Source organism: Pogonomyrmex barbatus, unplaced genomic scaffold (assembly GCF_055798465.1).
Source record: "Pogonomyrmex barbatus isolate J1 unplaced genomic scaffold, ASM5579846v1 scaffold12, whole genome shotgun sequence".
Classification (NCBI taxonomy): domain Eukaryota; kingdom Metazoa; phylum Arthropoda; class Insecta; order Hymenoptera; family Formicidae; genus Pogonomyrmex; species Pogonomyrmex barbatus.
In genome coordinates, this window is record NW_028297108.1 from 6,528,101 (window position 1) to 6,550,597 (window position 22,497).

Sequence of the window (22,497 nt, forward strand, 5' to 3'; positions counted from 1 at the left end):
ACTTTGAAAATAAAGAAAATCGGAAGCAACGATTTTCCTTCTCAAAATATATTCTACGTATGAAAATACACAAATTTACAAAATTATAAAAAAATTGGAGGAGAGAGAGAGATTATACTATTTTTTATTTTTATTGAATAATCAGTAATAACTGTCAATTTAATGATCGCTGATTATCATCGGATATAATTTTATCTAATGTGGATAACTAACATAAATAATGTTTTTATGTACACAAATGAGATACGCTAAAAATTTGACAAGTCATATCAGCTGATCATCAATACGTTGCCTGATCGTGACATCTGTTGAAAAAAAAAATATCCTTGAAGTATAATTTATCTTACATTTAATTAGGATGTTAGGGAAGCTCTCCTTTGAATTTTTACCGATTATTTGTCGTTGCAAATTCTCGACGAAATTGAGGTATGCAAACATATCGAAACGTAAACGTGAATATAGAATGTCATCCACTTTACGTACCGAAGCGAATGGCGCGTTATGCGTGAATGAGAAATTGAAGGAAATTTTCAAGTTCAAAGACACCAAGATCAGTAACTGGATCGTAGAGGTTATAAATATTATTTAATTTCTGTACGATGTAAAACGCATCCTCTTTTATGCCCTCTTTTATGCGTAAGAAATTGTATATCGGAAAGTATTTGCAGAACAAAGCACGTGCTCTATGCGTCAGATATACCGAAAGTGACAAGGATACTCGCCGGCAGATTTTACGCACGTTAGCTTCGCGATACGCCGTACAACATGACGATATACGCCAAGTGGCGAAGAGATTAGTCTGTACCGAGGTATATTGTTTTATGTGAGTTATAGGAAACGCTTTAATCAAGTTAGACATCTGATGCGCCAACATCGTCATTTAATGTTGCAATTATATCTTTTTTTATTTACTATTGTTTTGTAAAAAATTATATATGAATTGTTCTTTGATGATCATTCTTAGATATGTTATATTTATGCGAAGCACTCATATTTTAGTTTTATTATTACAGCCTGAAAATGAACGACAGATGATTGTTCATGAGAAAACCTTGAAGAATGTACTTACACCTGCATATCATTGGTTATTTGTTATTATGGGCAGATTGCAGCATGGCGTCAAGTTTTTGGTTGATTTAAGAACTGATGTCCTGGTAAGCAAAATAAATGTTTATATTTAAATAATGCTTGCAAGTGATAGTGTTACATTATTACATTTTGAATTTTATTAAGATTAAATCTTTTCAAGACCAAGTTAAATTTTTTTTTTTTTTCAATTATTATTATATCATTTTATTTTTGTTAGGAATTAATGTCAGAAATAAAAGATACTGATGAAAGTGTAATAATACAACAGTTAAATCATACTTTGCAAGATTTGTTCTTGCTCTGGTTCTCTGTGGGTTTCTTCCACATGGAACGAATAACGTGGGAAAGTGCATGTGATATATTACAAAAGGTAATTGCAATTTGGAAATTTTATCTTTGATTATATCCATATATCTAATTTCTATATTTCTAATCTTCTAACTAATCATGAATCTAAAGGTCTCTGATTACGAAGCTATACATCCTATGAAAAATTGGTTAGACTTGAAACGTAGAGTTGGGCCATATAGAAGATGTTATATATTTACACATCCATCCATGCCAAGAGAACCTATCGTTGTGTTACATACAGCGTTATGTGACATTATACCAGGTTCAATACAAAAACTTTTGTTTTCACACAATTTTAGTACAGAAATTGTTTTTTGAAACAAAGATAAAGCAGAAAATAAGTAGTAATTAGTAAATTTTAATGTTACATTTCTATATTTCAGATAGCGTGAAGGGTATTGAAGAAGCTGAAATTAGAATTCTAGGAAGTGCAAAGAAAAATATAACATTTTTAGAAGAAGACAAATCAAAAATAAAAGCGGCAATATTTTATTCTATAGTATCTACTCAAAAAGGATTGCAGGTAATGGATATGCAACAAAAATTTTGCATAATTTAAAATATTAAGTTAATATAAGTTATACTACTATACTATAACTTTGAATACATACTATAGAAATTACATATAGCTCTAAAAGGATATCCTTGCAGGGGATTGAATTGGGTAATTATTTGATAAAGAAAGTGGCGAGCGAGATTACGACTGAATTTCCAGCTGTGCAACAATTGTCCAGCTTATCACCGATACCACATTTTAAGACTTGGCTATTTGATAAACTGAAACAAGGTAATTATTAATTATTGAAAAAAGGAAAAATAAATAAAAATGATATATATTTATTCTATAGATATAGCATTTATATTTACCACGCAAGAACATAGAATTGCAAAAGATATTTTGCAAACAGAAAATGTGGTACCAACTTTAAGAAAGACTCTACACACTTCATTATGGACAGAGGATAAACAGTTATCAACATTTTTAAAAGAACCATTACTCCGTGCATGTGCATGGTACTTGTATAAAGAAAAAAGACGTGGCTATGCCTTAAATAGTGTCGGTACGTTTTTGCTTTTTTGTTCATTATTAATTATAAATGCACAAATTATGTAAATGTAAAATTTTGAATATGCAGCTAATTTCCATTTACGCAACGGAGCTGTAATGTGGCGAATAAATTGGATGGCCGATCCTTCACCACGTGGAGTAGCAAATAGTTGCGGTATAATGGTCAATTATAGGTATACATTTTTGAAAATAAATTTTAATTAAATATTCTATATATATTTTTTGAATATTGCAAAATTATCAAATTATTGCCTTTTCCATAGATATTTTCTACAAGATTCTGAAAGAAACAGTCGAAATTATATCGAACACTTTGTTATAAATGCTTCAGAAAGTGTAAATAATCTCGCAATGCAAGCGGAAAAATTAAGGAATACATTACAATGCAGGCTATAATTTAATTATAAAAGATTTGTGAAAATAATATTGTGACTGCGAGAACAGAAAAACGTTATTACGGTAAGGTAACAATAACGATGATCGATAATGAATTATGATCAATAGCAAAGCGAAGGTTTCTAATTTACTGATTGAAAAAATCTCTTTATTACTCTTGAAATTTTATATTTTTATTAAAGATTATTAAATTTGTTCATTTATACAATAGCTGATTCGTTCCCAGCTTAAAGACAGCACAATGGTCTGCAGACAAGTCTAGAACAAATAATATAAGCCCGATTATAATTTAAACGTTCTCTATCGCCTTTTTTTTACAGAGCAATCACGAAAGATACGAAGAGACAATCGAAAAATGTAATCATCTAAGAATGATGTTAAAAGTATCGGCCTTATTTTTTATTGTTATTTTTATTAATAATGAAATCGAATGTGGGTGCATTATATGTAAGTATGTATATAAAAGAAAAAAAAATAAATAAAATTGAGTACACACCTGTAGTCAAGGCTGAGTTTGGTGAAAGTTCGAAGGAAGATGAGGTCTACTTTCTAGTTTTGCATAATCCAAATGGAATTCCTTAGCTACCTTTCTCCAGTTTTGCGCATCAAAATAATAATAAGTACCACGTTCATATGTCGACGTCTTTTCTACAACTCCCAAACCTGGTGCCTGCGTTATCCAAACTTTTTCTTCCATATGATATCGCCACTCTCTGCTGTACCTTCACATCAGACACAAAAAATTATGTTAGTGTCATTAATATGTACATTACTATTTTTTCAGATAAACACTAATGCTGTTTCTTACGTACAATTCCGCCGCAGCAGCTAATTGCAATACATCCCCAACATTTGTATAAAACATATAAAACAGTAGATCATCTTTATATCGATTTAATTTAACTGGCGCTAACTTATCCCTGTGAATAAAAAATAGAATAAATAATCAATGAGCCGAGCGACAAGTTTCAAAGAACAAATCAGAGAAGGCATTATGGACTTAGAATCTTTAATATTAAATATCGCGAATCACACGCCGTTTAACAATCATAAAATGTGATGTGAAATTTAACATTAAAGTTAAATTTAATCTCTTTCTTAATCTCTTTAAACCGATGGGCACGTTTAAAATGTTTGGATCCTGTCAGATCCACCAGATGAAATTTTACTACGGTTCCTATATTCTGCTTGAAAAATTCATTTATTTTCGTTATGTATTTGGCGATATAACAAACAGCACAATCGAGGAATTCTTGAAAGGGAGAGCGATAATCGATTTTCATAAATTTGAACATCGATTTATTAAAAAAGAGAAAAACTTCAGTTTTAAGTTGTTGCGTTAAGTTGCGTTTTAAGTCTATTAAAAATAATGTACATAGATTGCGATATAAAACAATTGTTTTGAATTTATATAAATTCAATAATGAAGAATTGTTAAATTTCTAAGTTCAAATAATGTCCTCCCTGATTTGTTCTTAAAAATAGAAAATAAATTTAATACATTTTTAAAAATTTAGCATTAATAATTTCTATTTTTAATATCTGTCAAATTTATATCTAAATTCAACAATATCTCGAGTATTTTACGATATATGAATACTGTAATTTTTATCACGCTGCAAACAGTTTCAATAATAAGTTAAATAATGTATTGGGAAATCAGTACCTGATCGAGGCATTTATAAGATACTCCGGTGGTACGTGAAAATCTATATCTTGCGGTCGACATGGAGTTTCCGCCCAAGGCCCACCGAAATTCTGATAAAGATTTTCTGGTGAATTCAAATTTAGTCCTAATGCAGTAAGGTCTTGGCCTAACGCCAGTGACACTAAATTCGGATCTGTCTCCGCCGCTCTAATAAATGTCAAAAGCCCAACCATACCAAATTGATCCTTCACCATACTTGCAGGTATGTTCGTTACCTTGCCTATGTAACGATGATAATTATAATGGATAGAATAAAGCTTAATTATCTTATTATGCTTAATTAAGCTGACGTTTTCATCAAACATATCTCTGATTTTACCATCGGGCGATGTTTGAATGCCCCTTTTAGAAGACTGAGATTTTTCAGATCCAGGTGCTCTATTGGCTTGTAGCACATCTTGCCCGATTTCGGGACCGAGTCCTACAGGTATATTCTTATCACCAGACATGCTGCCACCAGGTGATGGGCCTTCTCGATTTTGCGTTCCAGGTAATGCCGGAAAATCCTCCGAGCTCATAGTAAACTCGCTCGATTCGGATGTTGGTTGCTTTACCATTCCAACTGTAACATATGCAAATAAAAATTTACATCAGCAAAGAATCTTAGTAGTCATCTATACTTCGCATTTAAAAATTCCGTAACACATACACGTAGAAATTGTATTATTCTATTTTCAGATTCTGATATATTAACTGATATATTAACTGGGAGCAGTCATATTATTTCAAATGTAATAAATTAAAAATAAACTCATAAATTATGTAGACAGCTTTGTAGGTAGGTCTCGGGTTCGATCCCGACCCTCATCCCATATATGCCTCGACTTATTAAGGATCGATTGAAAAACTAAAAGTTTTAACTATAAAGAAAGAATACAAAATTACGTAGTATTGCACTATACTCATTTCGAAAACAATAAACTAATACACGCATTATTTATATATATATATATATATATGTATGTGTGTGTGTACACATATTATATACACATGTATATATGTGTACATATGTATTAAGTCATTTGTATGTGTGTATATATATATATATAAAAATGACTTTTATAATGTATAAAAAAAGGCTGCTCTTGCATTTATGTTTTCTTGGCACTAACCATAAGGCTGTTTCCCCGGCATGGGACTAGGTTGCGGCATAGAATCACCTTGACCTCTGTTTGTTAGGGAGGGAAACTCTGAGAGATCTAATAGAGGTGGAGTACTCGTATCTCCACCACCTCCACTCCCAAAAACAGAGTGGAAATTGTTAACCGCACCTTGAGATCCGTAATTGCGATTTGGAGGTATTCCAAAACTGCCCATACTACCCATTGGATTCGAAGCTCTGCAATACAGATGGAAATGATTGCAGAGAGAATAAGATAGAGAGAGAGAGAGAGAGAGAGAGAGAGAGAGAATCAAAGAGAAAGAAAAGGGGGGAATAAAACATATATAAGAAAAGAGAAACACTAACCCAAGAGCAGGCATCGTACGTCTATCAGTAAAAGCTCTCTGCCCAAACAGTCCTCTACTGCCCATAGGAGAGAGTTGCTGTTGTTGATGGCTATTTTGTCCACCACCAGAGCCCGATGCTCCGGGATAAACGTTAGTGGCAACTATCGCTGAGTTGGCTGTACTCGATGTGCTTGCAGACGAGCCTGAGAACATGCCCGAGGTAGGTGTGACATGACCCGTGAGGGCCGCAGTGTTCAAACCCCCCCCACCGCCAGTTGCGCGTGAAGTGAGACTTGCGTTCGCAATACTGCGTGGTGGTTGTTCAAAGTTCAAATTGGCCATAGCCTGGTGGCACTACTATTAAAAAAATGTTTTTGCCCGCAAGCAGGCACACCACCAAACACTTGTATCTCACAGATTTGATTAGCACATCCACTTTTTTTTCTCTAATACAACACTTGAAAACTTTCTAATTTTATAGGATCGCCAATGATCCATGACACAAAATCTGTGATCACTTGTGATCTAAAACAAGAAAAAAATTGCAATTAATTTCTAACTATAACTTAAAAAAATAATTTAATTATCAAAATGCATATTTTCTTTTACCTCTTTTTTTCTGTGGCGTTTCGGTGATGGTTACATTAAAATGTAGCACAAAGACGATAATATACCTGATAACAAACAAATAAACTACTTTAGTATAACATAACCTTCCAATGTCCAAGGAAACATCATATATAACATTTATATATAAAAATAAATGTCTCATATTTAATACACAATAGGAGTAGAACTTTGATAAGAATTCTGATATTTCTAACAATCTTTAAGATTTAAATATGCACATCAACTTATTATGGTCTATTTGAGCAATGTTAGTTTCACTATAAACAGATGCTTGCAATTGTGATGTTTACAACTGTAATAATCACAGTGCGAATACTTTACATGATTTTTATGTTATGCACAAAACAATAAATGGTAAATGTTCTCCAAAATGAGATCTATTTAAATTTAATATTTAGGCACAATTTAACCATGTTAAATCTAATTCCATTTCGTTTCTGTGACATCGTTTAGAAAAAAGAAACATAAAATTCACAGATTCGACAGCGGACACACGTATGGTCTATCCCTAACGGCAGCTCTACCTTGCAGAGACATATATACGATAATGATGCTTGATGTATCCGTTCGCGCTCATTTCTCTCAGAAAACTGTGAGAGACCCCTAAAGTCTGTCCGCGAACACAGCTGCGAGTCACCGCGCGTGTCAAGTAAACACAAGCGGCGCGGGACCGACCGCCGAGATCGTCCCGTTAACACGTCGGGAGACAGGTTGACAGACGAGCACAAAAGGGAGTGAAAGGTTATAAAATGCGTAACATGTCAAAATAACGTAAGGGGAAAAGAGATGCCGCGACTCTACCTGGGACCAGCGCCACCGGCTGCGTATCACGACGCGGCAAATTCCATCGTGTCCGTGATGATAAACAAAGTGGACGAATGTTTAAAAAAAAACAAAAAGAAAAACACACAGTCGCTCGCGCTCGCTCTTTCTATCTCTCTATCTCTCTCTCTCTCTCTCTCACGCGCGCGCGCGCGCGGGGAGACGTCGTCGATGTGCCTCTCGCTGTCGAGGTTGGCTGGCGATGTTGGTAGACTCTCGACTCGGAGTCTCGCGCGATTCCGAACGGGCGGACCGATGCTGGCACACGCGCTTTCTCTCTTTCGTGTGCGCCCGTTAAACCGCGAACTCGCACGTGGACGTTGGGACGCGCGGCGATCAGAATTTCATACACATCACAGTGCCCTTCGGTAACAGGACCCACTGTTTTGTCACTCGCAGTTTCACGAACTTAAACAACACTAGAGACACGAACGTCTGCCATATTAATAATTCGCACGGCGATGCTCAAGCGAGCGATCCGAAGTGCGCGTGAGGTCGATCGATATAGCTTTGAAATTTGGCCGAATTTCATTCAGTAATATCGTTCGACGATCGTTCATTTCGATCGAGCGTGTTTTGGACCGCGAGGATGTCGCGTTACGTCGTCAACTTGGCAAAAAGTGATGGTCTCGAACTTGATTAATGATTCCTCATCACAATTCTAGGATATTTTCTAGGGACTTCGATACTACACTTTTCGGCCCATTTAGCGCTACAAATACCTCGAAGCGTTTGATCGGCCAATCAAAACTGTGAATGTAGAAATATAGGAATAGAGCACTATGCCGAATGAAGCACAAACAATGAGAAGAATAAAATGTCCAAATGTATGTTGGAACCATCTTATATTAAAAATCTTCTATTATTGAATATGCCTTTCCCTTTAGATGGAAAGAGATGCTGGTATATCATATCTTCCTTTATTTTCCGAAAATAAAAGAAGGATAGAGTAATAGAGAACGTAAATTATCATTCTCTCTCTCTCTCTCTCTCTCTCTCTCTCTCTCTATCAATTCGAATTTTGATTTTAATTAGAAGATGCATCCAGTATAAAATTTCAGAAAGAGAATTGATCAATTGCATTTGAATAATTTTATCAATTGATAATGCGATTGGTTCATTTTTTTCCATCCAAGATCTTGGACAGAAAAAGAACAATTTTTTTTAATATTGAACACAAGATTTAACGTATACTATAGAATTTTCGAAAATAGAGCTCTAGGGCCAAACGCAATCAAAATGAAAAAATTCGTACATTATTTTCAATAGGATCACTTTCACTTCAATTTTTCCAGAGAGCTAGAATTATTGAATTACATGCAAATCAACCATGTTGCATCTTTGTTTCAAGCAACGTTAGTCAATGCGTATTGACTCGAGCGCATTGAGCATCGTTGAGCATTCACCTGTATTCGTTGAATAATCTATGGAAAGACCAGAGCCAAGGATTTGTAATAACGTTTTATAAACATTTTACACTCGGCTAAAATATAATTTAATTCTATCTCGCTTGTGATTACGCGTCAAGACTTGGTTTACGCTAGATGAAGTGTCTTTGAATGCAAAGTCAGGTTACGGGATAAGAAGACAAAACGACGCCTTCGGCCCAAAAATGGCATTAATTAGGAGAGCTTCACACGCTGGTAGTTGGTACTCGGACAATGGTAAGATATTTACGAAAAATTTATTTTATTTTTTTGCTTATCATTTTTGTTGCATTCGTCGATAGATTTATTTAGTCGGTAGAAAATGAATCGGTTAATAAATTTGTAGTAAATATTTAACGTTGCAAACTTATTTTAGTCGGTCTCTATAAATTTATTATTTGGAATATAAAAACAAACTGGGTGATGTACATTATAGGAAACACAAAGGAATTAAAATTGAACATGATGATTTTCTATGAAAATATACACTCACATATGCATATGATATGTGATATGCATGCATATACACCTGTGTGCAATAGGGCATATAACAAATTTTTTTGATATGTATTTGCATGTAACTGCATGATAAAAATTGTTGTGTTATCTATTGTCAAAATTATAACTTTACTTGCTATAGGTTTGGAATTGAGTAAACAGCTGGAAGGTTGGTTGAGTGCGGCTGACTTATCTCATGGACCTGCGAGAGCAATCATTGCCCCGTAATTATTCTTATAATCTTAAAGTTTGTTAAAATATATACATATATGTATATAAACATATAAATATATATAATTTTACAGACATGCGGGATATAGTTATTGCGGGGCATGTGCTGGTTTTGCTTACCGACAAATTAGTCCTATAGTTGTGTAAGTTAGATCATATTAATTATATTATTTTAGCATATTACAATTAAATGTTTATATTTTTGGTTTATAATATATATATATATATATATTACATATATATATTATATATATATATATATATATTATATATATATATATATATATATATACATATACATATAAAAATATATTTAACTTATATATTTAAACTTGCTTTCATAATATTTATATAATACTATATATTATTTTTGTATATCTCTCATTATAATTATATAAAAAGACATCAGACTGTTTAGACATATTGCTACAGTTTAGTAAAAAGTCATGTTACATCTTAAATTTTCATCATATAAAGTAGTCTTTATAATATATAGTTTAGTTTGTAATTTTTCAAATTTCTCAGTCAAATGAACCGTGCAACGTGCTGTTATGCAGCCGTAGGATATTTATTCTAGGGCCTTCTCATCATGTGAGATTACCAGGTTGTGCCCTATCTTCAGCTTCCATTTATCGAACACCATTATACGATCTACATATTGATCAACAAGGTACTTATATATAGATCATGTCTTACATTGTCTTTTTAAAAAAAATATTTAACGTGTTATAAATATTGAAAAAAAGAAATCAGACATTTTATGTAAGAAAAAGTGCAACTGTAATTAAGACATTATTCTTAAAATATGGGTGTTTAACAGTGAGAAGAGAACTCGAGGAAACTGGTCATTTTGAATGCATGGATCTGAACACAGACGAAGAAGAACATAGCATTGAGATGCAGTTGCCATTTATTGCTAAAGTTATGGAAGGGTATGTGTAGATATATGAATTAATTCCCACCTATCACTAATTAGAAGTATTAAGAACTATATCAATAGAAGTTGAAATAAGCAATTACTATTAAATAATTGGAATATATAATAAAGTATTATTTTACTTATATGAACTTATATGTATCTGTCTTATATGTAGCTTTAAAGAATCTTTTACCATAATCCCAATTTTGGTGGGATCTTTGAGTCCGGAAAGAGAAGCACTTTATGGGAGACTGTTAGCACCTTATATGGCTGATCCGCAAACATTATTTGTCATCTCTTCGGATTTCTGCCACTGGGGACAACGTTTTCGCTATACTTATTATGATAGATCATGTGGGCCTATACATAGATCAATCCAAAATCTTGATAAAATGGTGTGCTTCAATTTTCTGTTTTTCTCTCTCTTTTCTTTCTTTTTTCTTCTTTAAGCAAAGACATGTGCATGACGTTATTATAATTTAAGAAGTAATATTATAATCTTAATTCACATTTTTTTTTTATTAAATCAGGGTATGGATATTATAGAAACTTTGAATCCTCCAATGTTTACGGAATATCTTAAAAAATATGGTAATACTATATGTGGACGACATCCGATTGGCGTTTTATTGCAGGTAATATGAGTAGAATTAAATATAAAAGATAAATGAGCTAAATTCGAATTCTTCTAAATAATATAATTCTATTTTTGCAGGCAATTCACGGTCTTAAAGGAAATACAAATGGTCAGAGAATGAATCTAAAATTCTTGAAATATGCTCAAAGTAGTCAATGTAATAATATGAATGATAGTTCTGTCAGTTATGCTAGTGCTTCCCTAGTTCTTGAGTGATAAAATCATATAATTTGAATGGTCACTTTGAATATAAACATTTTCTTAAAATGGAATGATGTTTGACAGTAACATGACAGTAATGTTCTATAAATTATTAAATGAGATTAGGCAAAATGTTGAGATTTTGTAACACAGAAGAGAAAGATACGGGGACATTGAATTTAACTGTTATAACTTTTAATTATTTGTATTATGTGGATATTATGCTATGGGTGTTGGGGCAAATGTTAATTCTTGCGCTATGTGTAACGGATAGAAATGTATTATTATCAAAACTCTGCATAAATGCCTTTCGGTTTATTACTTACAAGAGATATTCAGTACTTCCAGATTTCAATATGGGAAGGAGCTTAAATATTTCTTTGCTTTGATTCTTGATATGGCTATTTTAGAATTAATAGCAAAATATGTGCACATTTGAGAAAACAGATTTCAAACTATTGGCAAAGAAGAGAATAATATTGTTAGCATTTATAAATGAAATTAATTAGGGATAAATAAGGGATTTAATTAGGGATTAAAATTGTTATCTAAATTTATATTTTAAATGTGCTATTCGTTTTTAGAAATAATACAATTTTGATGGTGTTTAAATTTTCTTATGTTTAGGCTATGCTTTGGATTAGCATAATTAAATTATATGTTTCTAGGTTGGTATAGATAAAGTTAATTTAGAATTATGGATTGTATGTGTGTGTGTGTATATATATATATATATATATGTGTGTATATATATATATATATACACACACACACATATACGTACTGTTACAAAGATAATTATTTAATAATTTAAACATTTAGATTCTATATACATTGTAGAGAGTATTTAAATATCAATTTTTAAATACTTTATATAAAAATGAAACTGAATCAAATTTCTAGTTTCCTCGTAATTTATAATATATCAGATAAATAAATTTTACTTGCGTTATTTCAACGTCTTACTGTGATTTAAAATAAATGCATTAATGGACTTGTGACCTTTTGTCAGATCTCTTCTGTGCCCTTAGTATGAACAATCTGTATCATCACTGGTATATCAATATGAGAATATTGGACTTTAGGATCAAAAAAATATAGTTTTCTTTTTTCTTTTTCATACAAAGCAATGGAACGATCTCATATCCTTCCTATTCTATAATATATTATCTAAGCATAGAGGAAAAAGAGGAAAACTAAATACCGAACATTACATTACTGTAACACGATGTAAGTTTTAAAAGAGATCAGTATATATATATATATATATATATATATATATATATGTAATACAAATAATGTGTAATATATATATATATATATATATATATATATATATATATAAAACAGAAATATATACACATGTATGTCTTCGAATTTCCAATATTATCTTTTCTTTTATATCATATGTTTCCGCATCAAATGATATATGTTTCGAGTGTAAGTGATCCGTAACATGGAATCGTATCTCACTAAAATATTAATTAAAACGAATAATATACAGTAACAAATTTATTTCGCAGTAAGAAAACTCGTTTATGACAAAAATACTGTGCAGAATTGTACAATTGATCCTACACGTGTTGCTTTTTCTATCTTTATATATCGAAGTAATAAGATTTATATTTGTATGAAAGAAAAACAATATAATCCGTACATATATATTTCATAGCATGTAATAAAATTACGTGAAAAAAATTACAAGTGTTCTGTGGTGTGTGTGTGTGTGTGTGTGTGTATATATATATATATATATTACACACACATACATACACAACTTGCGATAAACCCATAATTATATCCATATACGATTAAAATAAATTTTATCTTTTATTCACCTCAATATATTACATTAATAATCTTATCAACTTTCTTTTCCTTTTTTACAATCTCCTTATATTAATAATATAGAAAGATTCGCGATAATTAGATATAATACAACTTATTCAGTTTTAAGTGTTTGATTACTGTTAAACATTTAGCATGTTACGTTTAGATATATGCTATATTGTTGATCCAATCCTATATAGCAGTCAGAAATCAAATAGAATGTTAATTTTGTCGGTCCTAAAATAAATACATTCAGATTTATACTTGAAGAAATTTGAGAAAGACACATTACAAACAAATTAATAGATTTACCTAAGCTATTAGGTGTAGTAAATTGCAATTGATGATACTTCTGCTGACTATTTATACCAGATATCCTCTTCAAAGCCCACAACTCTGCCTTCTGAATGTCACCTAATATCAAGAACCAACTTTCGTCCTTTCCTTTTAAAAACAATGGACAGTATGCTTTTAAAGTTTTGGAATTGTTCATTCTTTTTAACCCAATAATTAATGTATATTCTTCATTCCGTCGAACATTTATGAAATCATCATTATTACGTTTCAACATTATCTTCTCCTCTACGTTAACGTCTCTTCTAATGTTTGTAGAATTTTCTAATGTTAAATCAATTGATATTCTCGGCATATCCTTAATTACTTGATGTATCTAAAAAAACAAGCGGTTTGATTTTTTTTAGATATAAATTTAATAAATTTTTATAACACATAGATTGCAAATAGATAGATCTTTCCAATTTTATTACCTCGCGTATTTGATCTGTCCGATATTTTCCTTGTAAAACCTTTGCAAGTTTATTATAATTATCGAACGTAATAGAACATAATACCGGAAGAGCTATTGAGAATGATGAAAACAAGTGCAAATCTTCTTTCCTTATGTGTGGTAACGTTGTAATTGCAGATTCATCTATCCATTGCGCTTGCACGATCATTTGAAACAGTTGTATTATTCTCAATGTGCTCGTCAACCATCCGCGTTCCGCGACCGTATCAATCATTGCCTAAAAGATCTTTTCTATCAATTATCGAGTTTAAATTATAATAAAAATATACGTATAAAATTTACGCACTATTATTATATTACATATCTTCTAGAAATTAATTTTATTTATTTATACCTGTATTATTCTGATTGCTTGATCGAGTACTGATTTCAGATCGGTGATATAGTCGGTGCAAGGTAATGGCAGCCTTGAAAAATGCGCTTGCAGCAAGAGAAATGCTTTTGTATATGGAGAATCGTATTGATCATTGGCAGGATAACGGCATAGTTTCGCCAATTCTCTGTCAAACATTCGTGCTTGTAAAAAGCAATGGACAAAAAAGGCGATCGATTAATCGCTGTTAATTCAAAGACTTACTCATTTAACAATTCTTCGTTATGTCTCACAGGTAATTCGTTGTATTCGTGAGAATTGCAGAGTATACGTAAGTACTGATCCAAGGTTAAATTTTCCTTCAACGATTGCGTAAACATCAACATCGTATTGTGCGACAGATAATAGAATGACGCTATCTTACCCATGGGCAATGAAATTAAAATTTGCTCATCCTATGTAAAATCATTATATAATTATTTTAACTATTATATTACTATTTCAGTGATAACTATTTTATTAGATTCATCATCGTACCTCGTCGTAATCGATACAATGTGAATCCATTAATGATTTTACGGTGACTTCTACTAATTTCGAGAGATACTCGTTGATACATTCAGGTTCCAAGACATCTAAACCATAATAGTTTGGATTTTTCATCAATCTTCGAAAATAGTATGTCCACGTTAAGTAATCAAGAAATTCTTGTTTGTTCTTAATAGTGCCTGCGACAATCTCGGCGTTAATGTGATCGGGTAACACTTCCATCAGACTTGATTCCACGGGAAACGGTTCGTATAAAAATTTTTTGTAGAAATTCTTCTTCAGGTCGTGCACGAGAACAACCGCTACACCAGAATTATCGAATTGCGGTCTGCCAGCGCGACCCATCATTTGGAGAACATCTGTTATTGGCATATCTACATAACGCTTCAACTTGCCATCGTAATATTCTGTACCCTTTATCACCACTAGATGAGCAGGGAAATTAACGCCCCAGGCCAAAGTGGCCGTAGTGATTAGTACCTAAATTAACAATCGATTAATAACAATCGCATCGAGCAATGAGATAATTTCTTTGAAATTATCGAAAACACTTATTCGAAAACACAAGTATACATATATATGAGAGTTGATAAATTGTACTAACATAATTTTGATTGTTTCCACACTTTGCGATATTCTTCATGTTTTGAATTTTATGTGTAATCATTGTTTAAGGTACAACTATAACAGACATACCTGTATCTTATTATGGACAAATAGCTCCTCCACAGTTTTTCTATCTCTATCTTGAAGGCCGGCATGATGAATGCCAATGCCAAAGGCGAGTGTGAGCTTTAGATTCGAATCATTTATATTCTCCAAAATATTGTTCATCTGTTCTTCCGGCATATGTAACCACTGTTTGGGATTATCTTCCGCCGCGAGATAGGCAATCAAATCCAGCGCGGTCAAGCGCGTCTGTCTGCGAGAAGACACAAAGACGAGAGAAGGACTGGTGGGCGCGTGTTGCCTGATCGCCTGAAAGGTCGGTCTGTTCATGGTCGCCATCCGGGGACAATAATGTTTGCCGGGGAATCCACTAATGTGAACCTCCAGCGGTACAGGTCGTACGGCCGGTCGGAAATTGTAGAGACCCATCTCTTTGATGCCAAGCCAATTAGCTAGATCTTGCGCGTTGGCCAGCGCGGTCGAGAGACCCACGACTCTAACTTTATTGTGCGTGTGCGAGGATATGAAATTGGTACGGGAGATGATCACCTCGAGTACCGGCCCGCGATCCTCGCCTAGCAAATGAATCTCATCGATCACTATGAGCGCCACTTTCTTTACATAGCTTCGCGTTTGCCAGCTCCGGCTGATACCGTCCCATTTTTCGGGCGTCGTAACGATCACGCTCGCGCCGGCTATGATTTTTATGTCGGGCGACACATCTCCGGTCAGCTCCACCACTCGTTTACCCAATCGCTGCTCTAGTCGTATCTTCCAGTCGTTTATGCGTTCCCTGACTAGAGCTTTTAAAGGCGCTATGTAAACGATCTTTTGATCGGGGTGTTGTTTGAAAACGCGAAACATAGCGATCTCCGCCGCAATCGTTTTCCCCGAGCCGGTCGGCGCGCCAAGGAGAACGTTATTGTCCGTGTGATAGAGGCAATGGAAGATCTGTGTCTGTATCGGATTGAAATGAGAAAAGTTGTACAGACTCTCAAGGTCTGGATCCTTGAGGACAGTTACTGGTAATGGTTGCAATGACAGGAGATCCGTATGCGGTGGGTGAGTCTCCGGTAGGATGAGATCATGGAAAATCAGCGGAAACGTAGTTTCGCAACTGAGCCAATGATCGCTCATAATTCTCACCAGATATTGTGTCGGCAAAGACTCGGATAATGGTATGGTCACGACGAGTTCTTGCTCAAGATGCTGGTAAACCATCTTCCTCGTCAGTATAAAGTATTCGTGATGATAAATAAAGTTACTATCCGGATCCTCGATCCATATCCAAAAAGCTTGCGATGTCTTGCCGTGAACCTTATCATTCCAGCGGAATATCGGGATTAACTTGAGTCGTATTCTTAGGATGGTGCGGGTAATAGGTTGTAAAGTGTATTCCATATCCAATGCGGGCAACTCATCGCAGCATTTTTTTACTACTGCCGCCGCCCGTTGATCCCGCAAAATAATACCGATCTCCTTCACATCCATTTCTTGCAAACGATAGATCGCGAGATTCCGTTCCTCGATCTTCCCGATAACCTCCATGGAGATGCAATCGAATTGACGCAGGGCTGTCAAGAAATCCCATTGTTGCGCCTCGAACATCTTTGCTATCTGCAGCAATCGCCCGGCCATTATCGCATTATTGCGTCTGAGCATGATTTCGAAAAGCGCCCTGGCTATCCGCACGGCGTTTTGCGTCACATATGCCTGATCGGATATTAACGAAGCCGTGTTTACTCGACCTCTGGACAGATATGTTTGTAGCAGTATATTGACCTTACCGTGAACATTTTCCACTCCACCCTGTGGTATGAGCTCGCATTCCTGCATCAGCTCGTCCAGCTCGTTCACCTCGTCGTCTCGTACCTTAAGCTGCTCGAATTCCTGAGCGCGCGATATCATTGCTAGAATCTCCGTCTCGGTCATGATAGGCTTCTGAAGCTCGTTGAAGATCTCGACTGTGTCGTACTTGAGATAATAATGACTTGCGATACGTCCCAAATCAGTCGTGTTAAGATCGCCGGTGCGTCCATCGTATCTGATCATCTGCGCTTTATCCAATGACTTGGCGGCAACATCAATAAGTTCCTTTCGCCTTTTTTCAAGATTAAAATCATCCATAAGATCTTGATAGACCATACCATACGCCTGAAAGTTTAGTTTCATTCGTACAAAGAGATAGGTGTAGCTCAACCATTCGACCGCTTCCGTCACATTCGATATCGTACCTAACGCTATCTCGGCATTTAAATTGTCGGCCAAATATGTAATAAAACTACTTTCGATTGGTATTTGATTCGTCAGCAACGATAGATAGTGAGACAGCTTGTTGTGTGACGTGATGATGACTGCGTGTCCCGACTTGTCGAATTGCGGCCTGCCGGCGCGACCGAAGATCTGTAATACATCCAGAATGCCCAGATCTACGAACGAACCATGCTTCGAATCGTAGATCTCGGTTCCTCGTATGACAACTGCATGCGCAGGTAAATTTACGCCCCACGCTAACGTTGCGGTGCATACCAGTACTTTGATTAGACCGTCGCTAAAGTATTTCTCAACTAGATTTCTGTCAGAGCGCAACAAGCCAGCATGATGTACCGACAGTCCGCTGTTGAACAACTCGCCGAGATACTTGTTGCGTGACTTAGCGAAAGCCTTGTTTATGTGTTTCGTCTGTCCGTCAGATATAAAATACTTGAGCGTGTCGTTCTTTAATGCCAGCTCCTTCAAAACATTCGCCATCCTCACAGTGGCGTTTCGCGCGTGTACAAACACCATGACCTGATGCCCCTGACGTACCATTTCTACAACGTTTTCGTAACACGCGAGATCCATGTCGGTCATTTGTTGTAGCGGTTTAATAGCCTTCACGCCGATGAAGGTCTGACTGAGAGGCACCGGTCGGAAACGATGATCAAAATAAAACAATCCCTTGCGTGGATTGACGCGCAAAAATCGCGCAACGTCCACATAATTCGGCAGAGTAGCCGACAATCCAACTATCCTAATCATGCTCTGCGATGACTCCACTTGACGTAGAGTTCTCGCGACCAATGCCTCCACCACGGGTCCTCTGTCCCCATGCAGCAAGTGTACTTCGTCAATGATGAGCAATCTCACAATACTAGTAAGACAGATATCACCCGTACCTTTTCTCGTGACAACATCCCACTTTTCCGGTGTGGTCACTATCATCTGAGTCTCTTGGATTTCTTGTTTCGTCAGTTGCATATCGCCAGTCAGCTCGCGAACACATACACCCAGAGAGCCAAGTTTTTGGTTAAAATTGCTAGTCATTTCTGCCGCTAGAGCTTTCATGGGCGCAATATATATTATCTTAAATTGACTTTTCTGCAATTGCCCATCTTGGATGTTTTGTTTCAATTGATGCACCACAGTCAACATAGCCACATTTGTCTTTCCTGCTCCAGTTGGAGCACAAATCAATAGGTTTTCGTTGGTATTGTATGCAGCATCAAACACTATGCTTTGAATCCTGTTTAACGACGTTATGCCATTGAAAGCCATTTGACCGATCTCGTCCAGAGAAGATATTAATACAGACTCTATGTTGATGTCAATAGTCTCTTGTTTGGATATTGGTATGTGCACTTCTTCCCAGCGTTCGCTATCATTTCTCCTAACATCTTCGGCTAACAATAACTTTTGCCCCGATATAACGTTCTCTCGCTTAACGCTTGCTTTAGAATCAAATACAAATGGAAACTGTTCCTGTGTCCCTCTCTCTAGAATACTTTTTTTAGAAAATAGTGGGGTGTGCATAGCTTTAAATACCTCATGTCTCTTAACTTGCAGTTCAAGTGGCTCAAATTCTCCCTCCTCGGCTTCCAATTTAGCGTCTCGCTTGCTCGCCATTCTATTAAATTTTTTTTCCTCCTTGCGTACCTGCTTGCACAACTGTTTTTCTACTTCGGATTGTACAGTCACTTGGCCACTGATTATAGGTCCTTGCTGCATAGTTGTAATAGTTTGCGGTCTTTTGATTACTTTTGGACATGAATATGTCGATACGATACTCTTTTGGTGTTCAATAATATATTCGATAAATTCTAAATGTTCACAGCCTAACATATCGAACAATTCTGTTTGTATATTTTGAGAAGTTTTTAACTTATCTATTATTATCTTCATAAAATCCGCATGTGACATTTCTATACTATATTCTTTGTAACATTCTTTCAATCCTTTTGTAAATGTCGCTTTATCAAACTACAATTAAAAGATAAAAAAGAAATTGGAAAATGAAGATAAATTTTTTGTCCAAACATTTTAATAGGTACTCACTACTGATTTTTTCTGTATGGAAGGTTTGGTGTCATTGATCATTTTTGTAAATTTATCGATATTTGAATCTATTTTCTCTGTGGACATATTGTGAAGCTTGACAGTCTCAGGCCATATAGTCTTAGCTGGATTATAAGGAATATCCGCACCAAAAATTTGTGAACTTGGAGCATTTATATTCTCTTTGGATTCCGATAATAATTCTATAACTTCTTCATAACATTCTGTCTGAATTTTTGTGACTATCTATATATAATTACAATAAAAGAAATACATAGTAACGGAATACATAGAGGGATATCAAATTTATCAAATACACAATATCATACCTGCATTATAGCTTTCGCATTCTGAAACGTTAAATGCCCTGATTTTTGACCAAGTGTATCAAATTTCTTTTGTGATAAATCTTTCTCCTCGATTAATAAACGTAATGCGTAAACTGTGAACTCATCAATGACATCTGGCGAGTCGTTTGCTAAAAACAAAAAATAAATAAATTATAAATGTTTAACATAAAAAAATCTTAATGAACAAAATACATTTAATATTTACATATTTTATGATTATCTCATATAAAAATTCAGAACATTATCACACAAATATACACAAAAAATGAAAATCTAATCTTTTAAAATCTAATCTTTTAATCTAATCTTTTAAATCTAAAAAAATTATGTTTATTACAAATAAAAAATGTTTCAAGTGTTATTTTTTACTTACCTAAAGCTTGTTGCACAAGATTTCTCAGCATTAGCAGATGTACCATAAGATCTTTAGATGCACTTTTACATATGTCATGCCAATCAAGACTGCAAGAATGTATAAATATATAAATATATAGTTATGTAAAAATATTTATTAATATTTATATTTATAGCAAATAAACATATCTATATAAATCCATAAAAAAATATCAAACCCTTTACAAATATTTTCAAAAGTGAAAAATTTACTTACCTTTTTAATCTTTTTGTCCGTTCTTGTCTTTTTTTCACTAAGTCATTTGATTCTAAGTCTAAAGCTTCTCCTCTACGCTCTAGGGATGTAAACATCCGCAAGGATTTAGTAATACGTGGTAATTTTGACATCGTAGATTACCTGTCAATAAAATATTATTAATATTATATAATATTATTAATATATATATATATATATATATATATAATTCATATATCAATAATATACATCTATATATTTTATACTGTATATTGTAAGATGTAATAAATTTGTACATATATACATGTCATGCTTTCATCATGTTTTGCTTTAATATTTGAATTGTTAGTTAAGTTTATCATATGTAATAATTATGTATTATAGCATATATATATTTTTAAAATGACAAGATAATTTTTTTGAATATACTTCGAATGGAAAAGTGTTGAGGTATCTTTAACCTACCCTCAAAGTTACACAATACAGATCCTTTAATCCTTTACTGAACCACTTATATTCATTAATTATATCATTTTGCCTATATTTATTCTCCAAATAAATTTATATACATGAATGTAATCCAATCTTTATTAATACAAGATATTTTATAAGGTTATAAGATTATCAAAATTGTTAAATATCAAATTGAACCAAGAGATTAATGATAAATTGTCTTGCAAATTTAAACTTGAAATTCAACTGAAACATAAAAATACAAAAATTTCATCGACTATTACAATCGTTCACGATCTTAAGTCAGTCTAAAATTGTATTTGTGGCAGATTCCGATTTAAGTTTACAACTTATCTCGTAACACATATGTACCGAAAACTCTGCGAAAAAAAAAAAATCATTATTACATGATTGAACGCAATACTTTCAAAACCTTGAAGTGACAACATATTTCTTTTTCAATAATACGACATTAAGAAGACGTATCTAAACGGATAGGTAAAAAAGCTATAAATGATCAAAAATTAAAAAAAAAATGTAAATATTTCATAATCAACAACTCTATATTGATTCGTTGCAATCAATGTGAAAAATATGCATCAATTCTCTTTGATTACACGAAAGGTAAGATGACGTTTCGATCGACTTACTTACGTACGGGAAATTTTAGTAAATGATCGATTACAATTGATGACAGGAAAGACCGGTAGCTCTCAACTATCGATACAGAGACAAGACTCAATTGGTTCCAATGTGATTTCGTGATTCCTGTGATTCCCATACCCGTGACAACGAAATTCCGATTACATTTTTACGACTGTCATGCGTTTCAAGTTTCAGTGATTCGAATGGAAACGAGCCATATTTGTCCCTAGTCGCGAATACCAACGCAAGATACTACAATGTTGACAACTTTTACAAGGCTATATCAGACTAGCGGTTGCCCGGCTATGGTTGCTGATTGGCGATTCTACTGTTACCAATTGGCAATTGGCAATTGACCAATCACAATTGAATTATAAAAAAATAATCGACTATGATTCGTCAATTTTTTACGATTACAGTATAAGTTAATGGATTACGGCCTCCATAAACCAATCCTAATGCTACTGGCAGTATTATAGTAATTTCGGAGCGACTGCGGCAGTGAACTGTCATGACGTCATTATGGTTGCACTACCAGTAAAAAGCCAAT

The 22,497-nt window shown here is 34.0% G+C and overlaps 4 protein-coding genes across 10 annotated transcripts; 2 read left to right on the forward strand and 2 right to left on the reverse strand.

The window, feature by feature from the left end:
- Positions 1-274: 274 nt before the first annotated feature.
- On the forward strand, positions 275-3,406 carry LOC105431205 (malonyl-CoA decarboxylase, mitochondrial). The gene is made up of 11 exons (XM_011645243.3): positions 275-571; positions 669-809; positions 1,014-1,154; positions 1,307-1,459; positions 1,549-1,702; positions 1,824-1,963; positions 2,092-2,227; positions 2,289-2,501; positions 2,577-2,682; positions 2,773-2,968; positions 3,226-3,406. Exons 1-10 carry the CDS (start codon positions 359-361, stop codon positions 2,903-2,905), a joined length of 1,530 nt encoding a protein of 509 aa, XP_011643545.3. The 5' UTR covers positions 275-358; the 3' UTR covers positions 2,906-2,968; positions 3,226-3,406.
- Rga (CCR4-NOT transcription complex subunit regena) lies at positions 1,014-8,113 on the reverse strand. Of its 3 annotated transcripts, none has more exons than XM_089071986.1 (9): positions 7,494-8,113; positions 6,672-6,736; positions 6,082-6,587; positions 5,726-5,952; positions 4,933-5,175; positions 4,572-4,833; positions 3,718-3,825; positions 3,402-3,627; positions 1,014-1,151 (listed from the first exon to the last, which is right to left on the reverse strand). In XM_089071986.1, the coding sequence occupies exons 3-8, from the start codon at positions 6,402-6,404 to the stop codon at positions 3,408-3,410; spliced, it is 1,383 nt and encodes a 460-aa protein (XP_088928112.1). In that variant the 5' UTR covers positions 6,405-6,587; positions 6,672-6,736; positions 7,494-8,113; the 3' UTR covers positions 1,014-1,151; positions 3,402-3,407. The 3 variants fall into 3 exon arrangements, with proteins under 3 accessions (XP_088928112.1, XP_011643542.2, XP_088928110.1); XM_011645240.3 differs by lacking the exon at positions 1,014-1,151 and adding an exon at positions 3,053-3,163 and having other exon boundaries at positions 7,494-8,111; XM_089071984.1 differs by lacking the exon at positions 1,014-1,151 and adding an exon at positions 3,053-3,163 and having other exon boundaries at positions 7,217-8,111.
- Positions 8,114-8,884: 771 nt separating this feature from the next.
- Positions 8,885-11,748, forward strand: LOC105431206 (protein MEMO1). Of its 2 annotated transcripts, none has more exons than XM_089071438.1 (8): positions 8,885-9,178; positions 9,318-9,663; positions 9,745-9,813; positions 10,228-10,340; positions 10,491-10,602; positions 10,765-10,984; positions 11,120-11,224; positions 11,305-11,748. In XM_089071438.1, the coding sequence occupies exons 2-8, from the start codon at positions 9,527-9,529 to the stop codon at positions 11,440-11,442; spliced, it is 894 nt and encodes a 297-aa protein (XP_088927564.1). In that variant the 5' UTR covers positions 8,885-9,178; positions 9,318-9,526; the 3' UTR covers positions 11,443-11,748. The 2 variants fall into 2 exon arrangements, with proteins under 2 accessions (XP_088927564.1, XP_011643546.1); XM_011645244.3 differs by having other exon boundaries at positions 8,887-9,178; positions 9,582-9,663.
- A 1,490-nt stretch (positions 11,749-13,238) lies between these two features.
- Positions 13,239-22,171, reverse strand: obe (activating signal cointegrator 1 complex subunit obelus). 4 transcript variants are annotated; one of them, XM_089071436.1, is made up of 13 exons: positions 21,961-22,171; positions 21,315-21,548; positions 20,871-21,011; positions 20,634-20,722; positions 20,240-20,388; positions 19,911-20,156; positions 15,624-19,835; positions 14,916-15,407; positions 14,643-14,833; positions 14,400-14,565; positions 14,025-14,282; positions 13,570-13,927; positions 13,239-13,494 (listed from the first exon to the last, which is right to left on the reverse strand). In XM_089071436.1, exons 3-13 carry the CDS (start codon positions 20,999-21,001, stop codon positions 13,406-13,408), a joined length of 6,381 nt encoding a protein of 2,126 aa, XP_088927562.1. In that variant the 5' UTR covers positions 21,002-21,011; positions 21,315-21,548; positions 21,961-22,171; the 3' UTR covers positions 13,239-13,405. The 4 variants fall into 4 exon arrangements, with proteins under 4 accessions (XP_088927562.1, XP_088927560.1, XP_088927561.1 ...); XM_089071434.1 differs by lacking the exon at positions 21,315-21,548; XM_089071435.1 differs by lacking the exon at positions 21,315-21,548 and having other exon boundaries at positions 21,957-22,171.
- Positions 22,172-22,497: the final 326 nt, after the last annotated feature.